General features: G+C 36.2%; 2 protein-coding genes across 4 annotated transcripts; one reads left to right on the top strand and one right to left on the bottom strand.

Annotated features, from left to right (window-relative positions):
• Positions 1 to 5,856: 5,856 nt before the first annotated feature.
• On the top strand, positions 5,857 to 9,224 carry LOC130209322 (uncharacterized). The gene is made up of 6 exons (XM_056438884.1): positions 5,857 to 5,878; positions 6,244 to 6,585; positions 6,669 to 7,007; positions 8,087 to 8,203; positions 8,392 to 8,450; positions 8,836 to 9,224. The coding sequence occupies exons 1-6, from the start codon at positions 5,857 to 5,859 to the stop codon at positions 8,959 to 8,961; spliced, it is 1,005 nt and encodes a 334-aa protein (XP_056294859.1). The 3' UTR covers positions 8,962 to 9,224.
• Positions 9,225 to 12,732: 3,508 nt separating this feature from the next.
• LOC130209795 (uncharacterized) lies at positions 12,733 to 14,600 on the bottom strand. Of its 3 annotated transcripts, XM_056439642.1 has the most exons (6): positions 14,535 to 14,600; positions 14,105 to 14,407; positions 13,649 to 13,993; positions 13,371 to 13,511; positions 13,218 to 13,279; positions 12,733 to 13,116 (listed from the first exon to the last, which is right to left on the bottom strand). In XM_056439642.1, the coding sequence occupies exons 1-6, from the start codon at positions 14,578 to 14,580 to the stop codon at positions 12,982 to 12,984; spliced, it is 1,032 nt and encodes a 343-aa protein (XP_056295617.1). In that variant the 5' UTR covers positions 14,581 to 14,600; the 3' UTR covers positions 12,733 to 12,981. The 3 variants fall into 3 exon arrangements, with proteins under 3 accessions (XP_056295617.1, XP_056295616.1, XP_056295615.1); XM_056439641.1 differs by having other exon boundaries at positions 12,733 to 13,279; positions 13,371 to 13,508; XM_056439640.1 differs by having other exon boundaries at positions 12,733 to 13,279.
• Between the last annotated feature and the right edge of the window lie 3,665 nt (positions 14,601 to 18,265).

Raw genomic sequence — 18,265 nt, forward strand, 5'->3', positions numbered from 1 at the left:
CCTGAGACACACCCTCTGAGCCAAAGTCTCCTCTGCTGACAGTGTGATGATAGTCGATCCCAAAATTAAAAAAATTGCAAGAATAATGTTAAGAATAAGAGCGTCAACAAGCAGATGGCTGAACGTACCGGAAACATGACCTGGTATTTACTCTAACATGCTCGGAGCGTTATGGGAACTTGTGACTTTGTTTGGGGACAACCAGCTACTTATTCACACCTGAGATTTACTTTGTAAAAGCACATTATCCTCCCGTCATACAACAGTAAATTATTTAGGTGGAGATTAACAATGTTGATTTCTCCATAGGCCTATACAGGCACGTGCACAGACATTTTGGGGGGCAGGTGCTCAAACCAAAGAAAAAGGGCACCCATTGGCAAAATGATTTTTCTATTGATCACTGTAACTTGAAGTGAGCAAGTAATTGGTTGTTACGAAACACCTGAAACACATTGTGTCGTGAGAAGACATGAGAGCTGAACAAAATGACATATTACAATTTGTTTTTATTTACAAAACAATAGGAGCGAAAAAATGCCATATAATAAACAACTTACTAACCTCGACCGCTCGGCTGAAAAGAGTAGACGCAAGAAAAAACAACACTTGTAATAACTACTTACTAACAGAGAGTGAGGTCAGGAAATATCAGACTGAGGCTTTATAACGTTTTTACGGAAGTCTGATATTTCCCGGCATTACCTCACTCTGGGTTAGTAAGTAGTTATTACAAGTGTTGTTTTTTCTTGCGTTTACTCTTTTCAGCCTCTGCAATTACTCATACAAGATTGATCTTTGTAAAACTGGAACAGACAATGAAGACGATGAAGAAGATGACGAGGGAGGACCACATGAGAAGGATGAAGGACTACAGGACCAGATGAAGAGCGGTGGTTGCCTTTCTTTTAGTGGGTGGAGTAAGTAATCCCTCACTCAAGATGACAGAAGTATCAGTAATACATTATATATTATAATACATCATTGGAGGCCAGATCCAACACAATAATGTAAAGGTTGTGTAGTTCAGTTCAAACGTATTCATCTGTGGTGTTTGTGTCTCACAGGTCACGACTCATCTGTCTCACTCCTAGCTGAGGGTGGACGTCAACCAACCCGTCACCCTCAGCAGACCACTGAACAAGTACAATCAGGACCCCCCCCCCTTTCCCCCCCCCTGCCCGTCCACCCAAACCCCCGACACCGCCCGCCCCGCCCACACAGGAAGCAGCTGTGAAGAAGAAGACGGACACTTCAGCCTGAACAAGACATCATAATTCTTTCATTTGTCACATGGAATACTGTATGTTCATGTAAACTGTGTACAGTATTTATATTGTTATCTCCGGATTTTAATGAATTAATGTACAACATCTTAATGTCTTTTTATTAAAAACCACTGGGTCAGCAAACACTATTATGATGTTCATATTGGGTTTTAAATCAACTTTAATGGTTGAGACTTATGCACTACAATGTTATAGTTTTTATATTTACTTATTGTGTTGATTCTTAATAATTAATGTCAGTAATATATTGTTAGTTTACGTCAGTGCTCATTTTTCATCTTCATAACGGGTAAAAATTATATTTTTGTTTTGTGTTTTGCCAAAAATAGCTTAAATGACCACAAAGATATTTTATCGTACAAAACATCCTACATGGCAAAACGTCAACATGTGTCATGTCAGTTGGCAACCATCAGTAACAAATGCCAACATACAGTATATCTTCACTCAAAATAATCCAACTAAAGCAATGCATCATTTATATTTACAAGATTTTCATTGACAAAAATAGAAAATAGGAAAGTAAGTAACAGACAAATTATGCTTTTATACCAAACTCCGAACTAGATGGAGAACATTGAAACGGAGGAGGACGTCTCCACAACCGTTGGACCTCAGCAGTATGAATGATGTCCTCTGGAGGCTGAGGACAGGAGACATGAGCCGGCATCTCGTCCACCAGCTCCTGAAGAGACAATCTCGAAGCTCCTCGCCTCCCAGCAGCCGGACAAAGGGCTCAACCTTCTGGACTCGTTGAACGTGGCATGTCGGTTCCAACCTGTCGAAGGAATCAAACGGAGACTTTAATCGTCCCGTTCATCTTTGGGCCGACGGGCTTTCTGTAAGAACAACTCCCATCTCACATCTGAAAAACTGAAAAAATAAACCGCAGCATGACGACCACAATCATGTGTATTTGACATGAATACAGAAAGGGCACTTTTCTCATCCAGGGCAAAAGGGCAGGTGCTTGAGCACCACTAGGGCTCTATCTGTGCACGTGCCTGGGCCTATAGGTCAAAGACTTCCACACTGTCAAGGAGAAATGTTTCTTTTTTAAACGTCAACATTTTTAAAGCCTTGCAATTACAAGAGCACATGAAAGGTTTAACTTTACTCTCTCAGTGTTAATTGGTTTTGGAACCTTTTTAAATTCTTAAAAATACATTATAAGTAACCCTACTGCTAGAAAGTAAGGCCATGTTTCATTTGTTACTGCAATTACAACAACAAAAAACCTTTAGCATGCATAATTATGTTTAAAACTACAAGTCTTAATTAAAACATGTTAAAACAAGAAAGGAGCTTAAATGAGCCTTGTGTGTTAGCAGCTACTTTGAACAACTTTATTGGTAAATGACAACCACTTGAGATCAATGCTAGATTAAATCATCGAAGAAAGAACAGACCATTACTTTGATTAAAATGATTTCGTGTTTACTGAGATGTAATATTCACCTCTTGGACAACAAATAAAAACTCAAGTCAGTCGATCAACCAATTAATTAAAATACACTGTTGGGAACATAATGAGCTACACCTGGTGCCTATTTGGGCCTAATCAGGGGTAAGGTGGACTGATCTTTAAGGTGGACCAGCAAACATCCTGCGAGATACTGAAAGAAAAGATTAAAGCTACAGTAGAAATGTACATTTTACCACATTGAATTTAACTTTTTACAGAAAAGCAGCACAGCATATTTTAAAGTAGGCCTACAGGAAATGAAAGGTGTATTGCTTGACTAGGTGGCACAAGAGTATTTGTTAACAGAAGATAAGGCGGCCCAATTATTATAAATTAACTCTCATTTGCGGAAGGAACAGCCATTCATCTCTGCATTACAAAAACTTATGTGATTGTGAACGCAATATATCTCAAAGATATAACAAAATTGTAGAGTGTATATTATTACACTAGGTGGCGCCAGAGTTTTTGTTAAGAGAAGATAAGGGACCCAATTTGTCAGGCCATCAGATCTGCAAGTGACCTGCCTATTACAGTATTCATCATATTATTGTTATCCATTATCCATTATGTCGTTGTAGTATTACTATTTGTAATACTTTTAATAATGTAAGTAACAGTTGTTGTAGTTGTAGTTTTGATATTATGATTGTGCTGTTGTCTTGGAATTTAAACACAAATTACTTAAAATAATAAGAATTACAGTAGATTCTCTGACACAACGGCCAACACAACACAACTAAAATGATAAGATCAGGAGAATCGGTGGACTAAAATTCACGACACATATTAAGACTTTGTTAGTGTGAGTTTGGCTCATACTTTCTGATGCATTACATCACTCTCTGTTCGACTTCCTGTCTCTCTTGATGGATGTGTAAAAGAAAGAATTGACACAATGAACCAACCGACATGAAAGAAACTCATATCCGCTTTTTAATGCTAATAAAATTATGTGGAATTTATAAGAGATTTTTTGGTTGCTTTCACACACACAGTGACAAACAAAGTAAGAGACAGAGAAAGGTCAGAAGCAGCAGTGTGTGGCTGTGGTAAATATGAAGTGTGAATCTATTAACTATCTAGGGGCTATTTTGTTTAGTTTTGTCGTTTCAGTTTCAGCGCAGAGGCCAACACTTTCAAAGCATTCTCTAACAAGGAAAGTGTAATAAAACTACGTTCATATTTTTTGACAATTGCAGCTTGCCATAACGGACACACCCAGGCACAGTCACCTAAGCAGTGATACCACAGAGTGTTTCCACTGCAGTGGCTAGGGGATGTGGGTTTTTTCTTCTTCTTGTTGTTCACTGGTCCCACCTACATCTTTCTGGTAGCTGCTGCTCACTTGCCTTTTAGTCCGACCTGTAGGTTGAAGTTCACCCAAACCTCTGCTATTTGTCTGCAAAAATGACACCTGCAAGCCTTACGCTTTTTGCAATGATATCTTGATCTCACCAAATAAAACGGTAGAACTACTACTTATTGCTCGTGATGCTTGCATTGAACTTGATGCAACTATGATGAACTGACAGAAAACGTTTTCTATCTTGAAGAGCGTGTTATGAGAAGATTGATATCAGTCTCATGTCAATATGAAGGCACAGCCAGCATGCCGCTTAGGTTAGCTTAGCTTAGCACAATGACTCGAAACAGAGGGAAACAGCTTGACAAGCGGACTAGAGGAACCGGGGAGGGAACTGCCAATCTTCTAATTGGAAGACCCGCTCTACAGAGTACAGAGATAGGCTACTAGTCGACTGATTTCAGACGGACAAGCTTTGTCTAACTCTGTAGCTAAGCTAACGTGTTGCTGGATGTAGCTTCAAATTCAACAGTTCTCTATAGGCCTACTACATTAAGAGCATTATTATAGTGTCAAAAACTATTTGTAATGTAATATATTATGGAGTAATGTTTACCTGAGCAGAGAATACAGTCGGTCTCCCTCTTTGTGTGTAATCCATGACTCTCTAAGCTTTGCCTACATAGCTGAGCTGCAGGCCATGCGTGCCTCTTCGTGCATGTTCGTGCATGTAAGCTAACCCCACTATAGCTCGATCAAGGCCACTGCTCAGCACTGTTGCCGTTGTTAGCACTGTTAGCTGGAAGCCGCCTCGGTCATCACAATGTTGAGAGCCCTAGGAGGCAAGAGATATGCTCCGAAATGTATCATCAAAGTACAATGATGGCCACCTGATGTGTATTGAGGTGGGAGGAGAAACTCTTATCACAGATCTCTGCGTTCATTGCCGGCTCTACATTAAAAAAATTAAAAAAACACATACACATGGTTTTAACATTATTTAACTTATTCTGGTGCCATGCGATTAAGTCCTACAGGGACACAATTCTATGTAGACAACATTTCATGCAGTGTTTGAGTTGTTCTAAAAATCATTAATATTAATTATCTTTAAAATATTCCCCTGAACAGTGGCAGATTTTGTATAATGATATTAACAAATACAATATATAATACAAGTTAAATATAAGATAATCGCTTCCATGCTGAACAAGAACCAAAAAACATGAAACACTTTCACACGACTTGCTATTCACCCATTCACACCCATTCATACACTGATGGCAGAGGCTACATGCAAGGTGCCACCAGCCCAACGCACTCTCACCCTGTATCACGGCCTAGGGGAGCAAATTGGGGTTGTGTGTTTTGCCCAAGAACTCATCGACATGGACTGGAGGAGCCGATCCTCTGATTGAAGGACGACTCGCTCTACCTCTGAGCCACGGCAGTACTTAAGTATGTGTATCAGCTTTACAACACTCCCGTTTAGCAACCCTGCATTGTCCTGTTGTCAAACAGTCTACATAATGTTAAAGGTCACAAAGCAGACATCTCTGGTATCTACAACTCCAGGATATTTGTCTTTTGCCCAATTTTCTATCTCACTTCTGTTCTTGATAATGTAGAGTTATCTAAATTGTAATAAAGTCATCCCGGTATATATATAGCATCACAAATTGAACATCATAGAACAAAAAAAAACATAGTTTTAAACAGCTTTATCTGCATTCATGTGTGATTCTATTTGTAAATAGAATAAGTGTTTGTCATGATTATCTTGCCTTTCACTGAAAATGGGTCATGGTCTGGAAAGATGTAACAGGAAGTGCATTTTCTATGTTTCAGCCAATCAGTAGGATCCCCACTTTGTTGACCTTGATCATCTTGTGATTAAATCTTCCATTGTGACGCAGCATCGGTTGTCTAAGAACTTTGCCACGATGATCAAAGGACTGACTGCTTTGATTCTTCTAAATACATTGTGTGAGTGTAACTTTACTTTTCTATTTTAAAATTATCTCTAAAATACCGTTTGTTTCATGTTGAAATACAACAAAAACATTAGTTATTTTTATTTATTTTTTGTGTTTGCACGTGAATTGTAAAGAGGTACTATTTGTGTTTCAGTGTGTTATAGTTGTTGTCCTGTCCAAGTAACTGTTTGTGTCTCTTTCCTTCAGCCCTGCTTCAGACTGCAGAGGGTCCTCCACAGGTCTCTTGGGCTGTGCTTGAACTTGGTGATAATTTGACTCTGTCATGTCCAGTCCTTCAAAATGAATCCGGGTTGCTTTTCTGGTATAAGCTGAAGTTTGGCTATATGCTCGAAACTGTTGCAGAAGGAAATTATGACAAGATTGAACTTCAAGAACAATTTAGGTCAAGATTCTCAGTCACAAAACGTAACGCTCAGCAAGTTCTTGACATCAGAAATGTTAGCAAAGAAGATGAAGCGACATACTTCTGTCAAGCAGGATCGGCATTCTTAATGAAATTTTTTAATGGAACATATTTGGCTGTGAATGGTAAAGTATGTTAATTTCCGTGTTTTTGCTTGCCGCTTTGTCAAACACTCCCCAAGTTAACCGCCTTTTTATGAATCACACAGACTTTAAAAATCAGCGGAGATCTCTCTACGTGAAACAAAGCCCACACACTGAGTCGGTCCAGCCGGGCGACTCAGTGACTCTCCAGTGTTCGCTGCTCTCCAGGAACAAAGAAGACAGAGTCCAGTGTCCAGGTGAACACAGAGTGCACTGGTTCAGATCTGGATCAGGAGAATCTCAACCAGGCTTCATTCACACTCACAGTGATGCAACAGAAAAAAGAAGTTGTGACTTCAGTCTGTCCAAAACGATCCACAACTCCTCTGATACTGGGACGTACTACTGTGCTGTGGCCACATGTGGAGAGATCCTGTTTGGTGGAGGAACCAAAGTGGACACAAGTACGTTTTAGATTATAATCTATACACTAATTATTAATCTGTTGCAATTTAAGGTACAGTGCTGATAATAGGAAAGAGAAACAAAAACATTATTCTGCTTCAAAAAGTTATTGCTTTTAAAGGACTTTGCCTTTCTTTCTTGTAAAATACTGTATAGTTTTACCTTTTTCGGGCCTCTAAATATGATTTAGATTAGATCAGCTGGAACTTCTCCCAGTTAGAAATACTGTACCTTCGATGAGGTGTGGTGAGTTTTATTTGTCTTTCAAAGGGCCTCAAACCACAATGGTTGGAAACTACTGAACTAGTAATCTCTATTTACAGGCTACTTGCGATTATATCTGAATTATTGCATTGATTCAATCTAATCAAAATCTAAAGCGGGTCGTCCTTTAACCACAGGGTTGGCCTTTTAACCCCTGGCTGCTGTACACATATCAAAGTGTGCTTGAGCGAGACACTGAAAAAGATGTGTATGGAAAACCACAACATCTGAAGAGAAAGTCAACAAGAATACCTCCGTGCTAGAAACTCTTGATGCTGTACTTCGGTACATCAATGCTTTGAGCAAAGTGGTACATTTAGCATGCTAACAGGCTCACTATGAGAATGCTAACATGGTGATGTTACTCTACATTGTGAGAGAAAATTAAAATTATGACCAAACTCTGCCAACCGTGGTTAATGGACTGAGCGACAGCTACTCACAAGTGGTTCCCATCGTCGGGCAATATTTACAGTGTTGTTGAGATGTTCGGCTGGAACAAGGTGTTGCAGTAACAGACCAACATTACCATCTGTAGAGTCGTGCCACAAGAGCTACACAGGCTAAAAGTAGCATTTGTCAAAAGTTTCTGTCGATGTGGAACAATTAGTTGGTTTTGCTTTCAATTGTTCCTGTTATGGAAAATAAATATCTGTTAAGGCAAACAAGACCTCATACATAAAATAATAATTAGGTACAATTGATGAGCTTTATCTGCATTTAACTATTTTAGGAGTTCACAATCAGTTATGTAGCTAGTTATTTTTCAAAATATTTTTTAATTGTCTCTTTGGGATTTTTACCCTCCTTCCAGAACAAGAACTGTGGACACCACTCATTGTGCTTGTGACGCTGCTGGCCTGCTGTGTGATTGTGATTGCTGCTCTAATTATCTCCAGAAATCAAAAGCCAGTCTGTAAACATTGCAGAGGTAGGTTCATCGTGATTAAATGGATTATTTGATACATTATTTATTCACCAGTATTTACAGGAATTGCAATAGTTTTTAAATGTAGTCATAACGGTCTGATGTCATCAGTTAGTTGGTGGACCTGAGATTTAGGACGTTAAAGTGAAATGACACCTTTATCGTCTTTAATGGCTTGCTTTCATGAACAGGAGAAGCTTCCAATCATGCTCAACATGCCAGATCAGCTGAGGATCAACCAAGCAATGTCGTAAGTATAATTTAATATCATCTGATTCATGAACACCTTTGAATCATATGGTTATTCTGCACTTGAATGCTGATAAAAACACACAGAACACGGCAAAAACCTTCTTAGATTACCTCTAAGCTTGCAGGGGTGTAATATCATGGTCCAGAACCAATTACACCCAGCATCCATCCAACAAGTCCTCTAAACTAAACAACAAACTATGTCGGTACCCTCTAGATCGATACACATACATTTATTTTCTGATCTGTTGGACCTCTCAACAGGACAACATGCTTTACAGCACAATGGATATTAGTTTGTAATGTTTACTATTAAACACAGTATATATGTTGGTTATAATTTTACAGCTATAACATCTAACGATCCTAATTATCATCTGCAGGATGGTGACGAGGGGGCGGTGAACTATGTTGCCCTGCATTTTGCCTCAAGAAGTGCTAAAAGATGGAAGAATACCAGCGAGTTACCACAAGAGTGTCTGTACTCTGCCACAAGACATCCTCAGTGAAGTCACCATGAAGAATGCACATATCGTCGAATGATGCGGGAAGGAGCCCGAACACACGGCATTGAGATTTCTTTAGGATAAATACGGCATTTATGTTGTGATGCTGTCTGGATGAACCAACAATAATTATTTACCATAATTCTTAACAATGTTTCTGATTTCGTATTAATATTATGATTTGTGTGATTAATCTTGAACAATTGCTCAAAATTTGAATGAAAATATAATGAGAAAAAAACCCCTCTAAGAACGGCTTGAATCGTTTTTTGAGTGCTGTAACTGGAACAATATCACTGTTATTGGATCATTATCACTGTAAAGTAATAACAATTAATAAAGTTATAACAAATAATAACCTAAGAAGAAAAAGAAAAAAGTTGAAAAGAAAGAAAAAGTAATTGAAAAGTAAAACAAATACTAAAAAGTAAAAACGTAATTAAAAGTAAAAAAGTAATGAAAAAGTATTAAAGTAAAACAAAATTCAAAAGTAATAGTAATACAAAAGTAAAAAAGTAATACAAAGTTAAAAAGTAATAAAAAAGACACAGCTTAAAAGGGCAACTATACCATAGTAAAAGGAGAAACAATACTGTATTCCTACATTTTGTGTTACACCGATTAAATACGATCATCTTCATTTGTGTAATTGATTAATTAAATGTATCAAACCATATTTAAATGTGTCACCTCTAAGAAGGGCTTGAATTGTTTTTTGAGTGCTCTAACTGGAAAAATATCAGTGTTATTGGATCAATATCACTATAAAGTAATATAAGTTAATAAAGTTATACAAAATATTAAAGTAATAAAAAGAAGGAAACAAATTTAAAAAAGTAATAAAAAGTAAAAAAGTAATGAAAAAATACTAAAGTAATAAAAGTACAAAAGAGTAAAAAAGTAATTAAAAGTAAAAAAGTAATTAAAAGTAAAAAAGTAATAAAAAAGTACAAAAGTAATAGAAAGTACAAAAGTAATAAAAAAGTACAATGGCAATGAAAGTACAAAAGTAATGAAAAAGTACAAAAGTAATGAAAAAGTAAAAAAGTAATAAAAAGTACAAAAGTAATGAAATAGTACAAAAGTAATGAAAAAGTACAAAAGTAATAAAAAGTAATAAAAAATTTAAAAGTTATGAAAATTATAAAAGAATTAAAAAGATATTTAAAAAATAAAAAGTAATAACAAATTTAAAAAAGTTAAAAAGTTATAAAAAGTTATAAAAAAGATATGAAAAAGTTAAAAAGTAATTTAAGTTTTAAAAAGTTAAGTTATAAAAAAGTAATTAAAAAGTTTAAAAAAGTTAAAATCTGTAAAAAAGTAATAAATAGTTAAAAAGTTATAAAAAAGTAAAAAAGTAATTAAAAATGTATAAAAAATGTAAAAAAGTAATAAAAAGTAATAAAAAAGTAAAAAAGTAATTCTAAATGTAAAAACGTAATGAAAAAGTTATAAAAAGTTCAAAAGTTATAAAAAAGGAATGACAAGTTAAAAAGTAATACAAAAGTAATAAATCGTTTAAAAATTATTAAAAAGTAATTAAAAAGTAAAAAAGTAATAAAAAATGTAAATACATCATAAAAAAGTAATACAAATTTATAAAAAGTTAAAATGTTATACATTTTTAAAAAAAGTTATAAAATAGTTTAAAAAAGTAATACAAAAGTATAAAAGTAATAAAACATGTACAAAAGTAATAAGTTTTTAAAAAGTAATGAAAAGTAAAAAAGTAATAAAAAGTTATTAAAAAGTTAAAAACAAATTAAGTTATTTAAAAGTTAAAAAGTAATTAAAAATGTAAAAACGTAATAAAAAAAAGTTATAAAAAGTAATAAAAAATTCAAAAGTAATAAAAAATGTTAAAAAGTTATAAAATAGTTTAAAAGTATTTGAAAAGTTTAAAAAAGTAATTCACACCTATGGGCAATTTAGAGATCAATTAACCTGCTGCATGTCTTTGGACTGTCGGAGGAAGCCGGAGAACCCGGAGGGAACCCACGCTGCCACGGGGAGAACATGCAAACTCCACACAGAAGGACCGCCCCGACCGGGAATTAAACCCACAGCCCTCTTGCTGTGAGGTGACAGTGCTAGCCACTACACCACCGTTAAAAAATAATGTTAAAAAAAATAAAAAAAATAAGAAAGTTAGAAAGTTATAAAAAAGTTAAAAAGTAATAAATTGAAAAAATTGAAAAAGTAATAAAGTAATAAAAAGAAGGGAAAAAAGTTATACAGTAGCAAGGCTCATTCTAAACTACCATGAAAAACAAATACAGTTACTAACCAAGTAAATTTGTTGGTATGAGGCTGCATTAATCAAGCTGCATCTGGTCAGGTCAGTCAGGAGAAAAGGCGGAAAGACAATTTAGAGCGCGAGATCTGGCACATGTGCAAAGGGTAGTCCCCAATTAAACACATTCATTTTGCATTGATATGCACACCATCTAACCTAAGTAAATCTAATAAATGAAAGTGTTCCTCCGTTTTGTGTTACACCGATTACATATAAATATCTTCATTTGTGTAATTTATTTAATTAAATGTATCGAACCATATTTAAAGACAAAATCCATACGTTCTTTATATTGTGCTGTTAGGCATTTTCATCATTTGTGATTCTTTCAAACGATCCTAAGAGGTGAGAGGGGCTGCACAGTGTGAGATAGCTGGTAAAAGAAAAACAAATCATCCATCCGTATATACAGTTAAATTATTAGGAATATTATTTGGGTGGAGGAAAACAATCAACATACTCGCGTCTCATAGTTTTTCAAGGCTTTTAAATATTAAGTGAAGAAATTCATTGTGTAAGTAGGATATATTGTTTTAAATCTCTCTGATTGGATACTAAGCGTTAATCTGCTATTTTCTATGCTTGTACAACGTGCAGACTGTGTCAGCACCCTAGAAAAATACAATTGAAACAACACATTTGTAACAGATATACAAGAACAAATACATTTATACAGAAAAAAAATCAAGAAAATATAATCATTTCACAAATGTTTCCTTTTCTCAAAGAAATATGAGCAGTTGACATTGTTATTATATGGCGTTTAAATTTAGACTGCAATTTCCTCAAATAATTGTTTATAGCCCAGAAAAATGTGTCCTGTACAACTCTATACACACATAATTTGGGGGAAACTGTGCCTTCCAGGTTAGGGTTGGGCTCTAAGAAACCTGATAAATTGTTAGTTCATGGATGAAATAATAGTCATTAATCTTCACGTATTCTGTGTGTAATGGAAGGTTATTTTGGTTTGATACAAAAGTGTCCCAACTCTCCCGTCCCCAATATTTGTGTTTGGAGTATTTGTAGGTCACTTCGGTACCCGTCCCTGGGTATAGAGAAAAACTGTAATAGAAATATCCATTTTTATAATGAATTAAGAATGCCACAAAAGGCCCCTCTCAAGTGACTTAAGTGTATTCTCTATTGAATCTATTAATTAAACCCAGAGGGGGATTTCTTTCAAATGTGCAGTCTGCTCATGAATCTGGATTGTCTGTGTTATCAGATCAGGATGTTTCATCAGTAACAACTATAAAGGTACTGTTATATATTTTTATTTGAGTCTACCGGGTCACTACTTTTAATAGCTGTTCCTACCTTGTTGTTAAGACATTCAACAGAGAAGAATAAATGTAATTGCGTTAATTTCATTATCTGTTTGATATTTCTTTTCAAATATTTATCTTTACATATCATTGCACAGACAGTAGGTTATGTGCTGTAGATGTTTTAAAAGTACATGACATACAAAGGACTGATAGAAAAATAACAACTTTAATAACAGCTGACAATGAAACACACACTCATAAATATGGGATCATTAGAGCACATATACATGTATTTCTAAAAGCTTAGCTATTATACTATTTGTATTTATTTTACAAAACAGATAAATACAATCCTAAAATAAATACAATACATGCAAATCATCCAAATTAAATTATTATTTACCAAGTCAAGATGTGAAATTAACTTCCCACAAGGTGCAGACATAAAACCCAGTGTTAGGACTGTTCATCAAACCCCAGATTCCTGACGTCAGTGTAGATACTCTCTTCCTCCTCAGTTTTTGAATTATTTGAGCCTTTTGTTCTAACGGAGAAGATTGGTGCAGAATAAACCAATAAATCCTCATCTGTCTTAAAATAGATACATGATAAATGTTATGAGATGACAACATCAATACAATTAGGGAAAGGTACATGCTGACAATTTTACCGATGCTACTTTTTTTTGGTACCTGCTGATTCTGCTGATGACCACCGGCCGTCGAAACACCACTTGTTTTCAGGACAGCAGCGGCTGTATTATGAAATAGAAAAACCAGCATTAATCTGCATCCAGTTCTACCAAATACTGGTTGATTGCTAGATTCATGACTGAGTTTGCTTACCGTCACAAACACCACAAGATTTTTTCTTGAGTTCCTTGATTGAATAAATAAGAATGGCAAAAACAATCAGACTTGCAGCCAAAGCAACAACAACCAACAGAAAGATAATTGTGTTGTCCTGCTGCAAAGTCCTTGTTCCTGCTGACACAATATGAAAAGGAGAAAATAATGAAAATTGACAGTTAGTAAAAGTGTCATTTATGACATTGTGGTACATTTATTTTACCTTAATAAAACACACACATATGTTGATTTCCCCATACATATAATGCTGTTACCTTTGGTGTCAGGTTTTGATCTATTTCCAGGAAACCTCTGCTCACATGTAGCCACAGAACAGTAGTAAGATCCAGCCCCAGAGCAGCTGACGTTCATCAAGAAGCTGGAGATACATTTCTTTGTTGAGAGTCCCTCTGGGTTCTCTCCATGTTCTTCAACCCTGTTTCCTTGAGAAAAATTACAACTTGGATGGTATTGATGCGCTCCGGCTCTAACGCAGCACACACTGTGTTCTCCTGGACATGTTTTGGTCTCAGAGTCAGAGAGGACTGAAGTCACTGAACCCTTCCGGGTCACGGAGTCTCGATCAGATGGAGGGACTGCAGTGATAACAGGTTCTGGTTCTGGGGATTGAAAAAAAGTCTTGAATTCATTCATATTAATGCTAAAGACAACTGTTGACATCATTCTTTGTTGTTGTTGTTGTTGTAATTATATGTATGGTTTTTATTTACCTTTGATTCTCAGGTCTGTTGCTTTCAAAAATGTTAATTTTTGGAGGGATGTTTTTATACAGTAGTAAACTGCAGTATCATTAAAAGTTGCTTTTTTAATACGCAGAACAAATGCTCCAAGCTCTTCTGTGGCTATAATGCGAGAATCAATCGGAAAGCTGTACGTCTTTCCTAAGAATTTAGGACGTTTTCCAGAATTAATGCTGATCCAAAATATGCTTCCTGTAGACTCACGGGGACAGCTCAGGCTCACATTCCTTCCTACACCAACGGTTCTTGTCTCGATGATCTCATTTGTGCATCCTGAAAAAACATTATTTTAGATTAACAACAGAGAGAAACCTGTATGTTCTTTTTCAAACCGCGCTAAGAACATGACTGCACTTCAACATACATCTAAAGTACATCGGACATTTCTACATGTACTTACGGCACACTTTCATAAGAATCAGCATGACATAAAACACGATCATCATTTCCTTTTCATTCCACTTGAGACTTCTGTAATGTAGACAGCAATAAGATATGATTCACCTTCATGTAATCATATCAAGTGGGAGGCAACAGTTCCAGAGCAATCTGATTGGTCTCTTGTTATGTTGAGTTTACCCCCACAGAGGAAACTAGAACGGGCACTCGGTAGAGCGCATACCTTCGCCGCAGCCACTTTTTTGGTACCTTTTCATGACCTTGACCTTGATCTTTGACCCGATCGATCCCAAAATCTAATCAAATGGTCCCCGGATAATAACCAATCATGCCACCAAATTTCATGCGATTCGGTTTAATACTTTTTGAGTTATGCGAATAACACACAAATACAAATAAATACACGGTGATCAAAACATTACCTTCCGCATTCTCAGAATGCGAAGGTAATAAAATCAACCATCTTTATTTTTTTTACCCAAGAACATGAAACAACAGCACATTTCTGTTTCATGTTTGGTTTCTATAACTGACGCTGAAAATAAACTTAACAGAAGATTTGATTTAAATGGGCACTTGGTAAATAATTTATTTTTACAGGATGGTAAAGAGGTGATTATGATTATGTAACTAAATTATTTGGTTTAGGTTAGGAAGTAATTGTGGACATGGAAAATAAAAAAATTGAGAAAGTAGAGATTATCATTTCATCAAGGCACACTACTTCTTTGGATTGAAACATTGTATTGGATGTTCAATCCTTCAGCAATAGATCATTCATTCATGCCTCTCACACTGAAGGGTTGCTATTTTATTGTATTAGATCAAAACATACAGTTTATGGACAGCTTAGCATTATAGAAAAATTAAATGTAATATAATTTAATTTTAATTTTACAACTGAAAGTGTGCATCAAAATTAGATGCCTGGTAATAATTTAGCCAACGACCTTCTCTCTCTCTCCTTTTCAACAGGAGATTTTATTCACTGATCACAAGTAAATTACAATTTCGCTGCGATTGCAATCACAGTGAGAGTTATTTCTCAACAAGGTTGAAGCCCAAAACAAATCTCACTCCCAAGCCAAGTACGGCCCTCTGAGCACCCTCATTTCGTCACGTCATCCCGACCTCGGATTGGCGCTCGTCTGCTCCATCTTCCCACCCCTTCTCACAGGACGGGGCAGTCCAACGGCCTCCGTCCCCCTCTCTCATTGTAACAATATGATAACAAGTCTGAATGTTACGTTTGTGTGAGGCACAGTACTTACACTTTTGAGGAGCAGACTATTTCTTATCAGACACATATTCCATCTGCTGTGTGATGTTATTCTGAACTTGCAGGAACTTGAGCACACCAGTACCTTTAATAATTCAGATTTATATGAACACAACCTTACAAGTAAAATGTGAACAAGCTGCGTTGTCAGTCAGTATCTTCAACTGAATTGGATTATTCAAGTGATTCAAATCGTCAAATTCATTTTTGAAAAGTGATTTTTTTTTTTTAAAGCCCTAAAAACCAAACAATGAGTGGAAAGAGGCTGAAACCCTCCATAGAGCCGAGGGGACTGCATGCCTCTCTTACATATGTAGTTATGAGAGCCATTGTTGATGTATGGATCACAGCAGCTTTTAATAGGGATTTAATTGGTCAGTTTCATTAGGGTCTATTTACAATTTTATTACAGTTTTACAGAGAGACAAAGGAGACACCTCATGGTGAAAATAATGGCAGAAGAGAAATCCAGATGTTCCACATCATCAACTGCAGTTACATTTGTCAGACCGCTGCATTGCAGTTTGTGGCCTTCATCTCTGGATCAACATCTTGTTGACCACAAGTCGTCGGTATAAGTTTAACCAACTTAAGTTGTTCTTAATAAAAGTGTCACTAGACAATTAAATCAATGCTGTGTCCAGACCCCTGTGCACATAAAACACATACACAGTTAAATATATGGAAGGGAGGAAAAAGTCTCCAGAATAAAACTGTAAACAGTAACAACTCAAAACAAAAGCCCTGCAGTGAATACTTTCGTGCACTTTGAGTTTTGCACAGTTAAATATGCTGGAGGGTGGATGCAGGAAACATTCAAAAACTTTTGTGTTGAGTTTTTTTCTTTACAGAATGCTCGACAGTGAATACTTTCATGTACTTTGAGCCCTGTTTATTTTGTGTGTGCTCGACACACCGGAACGTATGCGTGGTTGTGGTTGGGCTTCAAACTAAGGCGTCAATACAGAGGGGCTTTCAAAAAAAAAATCTTTATAGCTCTCTGTTTTAGTCACAGGAAGCTGGGTCTGCACTGCTGGTTTAAAAAAAGGCAAGTGGTAAAATAAATGTGTTTTTTTACTTTCGTGAATATAACAATTTACAGGAGTGGGAGGTAGGAGGTGATATTCATTCACTGTCATTCTCTGTCTGTTTGTCAAGACCTGAACTCGTTTGCCAGATGATCAACAAAAAGGTTTTACAACGTTGCTGAAGTCTGTCCCGTTGTGCTTCACTTGGCACACATACTTAAGTGCATCTGCTGCAATCCAAGATAGATTATAGACGGTTGCATCCTTAAAAACATATAATGAACACTATTTCCACTTTGAATGAGCACATGAAGAAAAAAGTTAGAGTAAATCAGTCACTTCCCTCCTCAAAGACAATAGTGAGGTCTGTTCTGAGTAAACAGCCTTGAGGGTTGGGGGAGTGGTGGAGAATCCCCCCCCCCCCTGAAGCGTGTGTCTGTTGCATGTGGTTTTGCTTTTCTTCTCACAACAGATATGCAGAATGCCTCCACAAGGTGCTGTTAGAGATAGATGGTGGGTATATTTATTTGAATGGTTGTCCACAACATTGTTTCATCCTGTAAACATGTTTTTGTGGGAAGCTGTGGTGCACAGGTACAGAGCAGAGCACGAACAAGAACCGCGGGCGTCACAGTTTGTGTTTGGCATCTTAACGGCTCGGCCACAGTGCTACAACTTCATTTAATAATGCGTGTGTGTGCCAAAAGTCACTGAAATCCAGCCAATACATGTCACACAATACCAGAAATGTCAACCTGCCTGTGGCAAAAGTTGGCGATCCAAAAATCTATTAGGACACATCTTCTGAAAACCTTAACTTTCTCTACAAACTTTCAAATCAATCCATTAAACAATTGATGAGATACTTCAGTAAACTCAGTATTTTTTTTATCGGGGTCTAATTTGCTTATGGATTCTCAATCTGTGTTCTCTTGTCCAGGTATATTGTCACATTTTCTCCAGTAGAAAATGATTGTAGCTGCACATCCAAGTCTGGCCGTAGTTTGTCTTCAGTATCCGAGGCAGCTCCATCCTTTAAAACGATGCAATGGTGCTAAAACAACATTAAATAATTTGACAGAGTTCAAAGTTCCATTAAACATTTTACATTGAATTGCTTGCAAGAAGTTAACAGGCTTTGTAAAGATATCTAGTGAGCTACCACTTAGTTAGGTTCAAGAGAACAATCAAGAACGTAACTTCAGAATGACTCCCGGTACAAAACCACGATTCTTGTGGTTAAAAGTTTCATTTAGTTTGACCCATTTTACGACGTCACAAACTCTGACGGTCATCTATTAATATTATTATCATTATTGTTATTATTATTATTGTTATTATTATTATTATTAATATAATTATAATCATCTTTCTCTGGCTGGGACAATCACACAATCTAAATAACCACAAACACATCTCACAAAC

This window comes from Pseudoliparis swirei, chromosome 19 (genome assembly GCF_029220125.1).
Source record: "Pseudoliparis swirei isolate HS2019 ecotype Mariana Trench chromosome 19, NWPU_hadal_v1, whole genome shotgun sequence".
Lineage (NCBI taxonomy): Eukaryota > Metazoa > Chordata > Actinopteri > Perciformes > Liparidae > Pseudoliparis > Pseudoliparis swirei.

Coding starts and splice junctions, on each gene's coding strand:
- LOC130209322 (XM_056438884.1), top strand. CDS start 5,857: ATGGGTCATGGTCTGGAAAGAT. Junction 6,586..6,668: donor AACATATTTGGCTGTGAATG/GTAAAGTATGTT, acceptor TGAATCACACAG/ACTTTAAAAATCAGCGGAGA. Junction 8,451..8,835: donor AGGATCAACCAAGCAATGTC/GTAAGTATAATT, acceptor TATCATCTGCAG/GATGGTGACGAGGGGGCGGT.
- LOC130209795 (XM_056439640.1), bottom strand. CDS start 14,580: ATGATGATCGTGTTTTATGTCATGCTGATTCTTATGAAAGTGTGCC. Junction 13,512..13,648: donor ATCAAAACCTGACACCAAAG/GTAACAGCATTA, acceptor ATATTGTGTCAG/CAGGAACAAGGACTTTGCAG. Junction 13,280..13,370: donor ATCTTGTGGTGTTTGTGACG/GTAAGCAAACTC, acceptor TTCATAATACAG/CCGCTGCTGTCCTGAAAACA.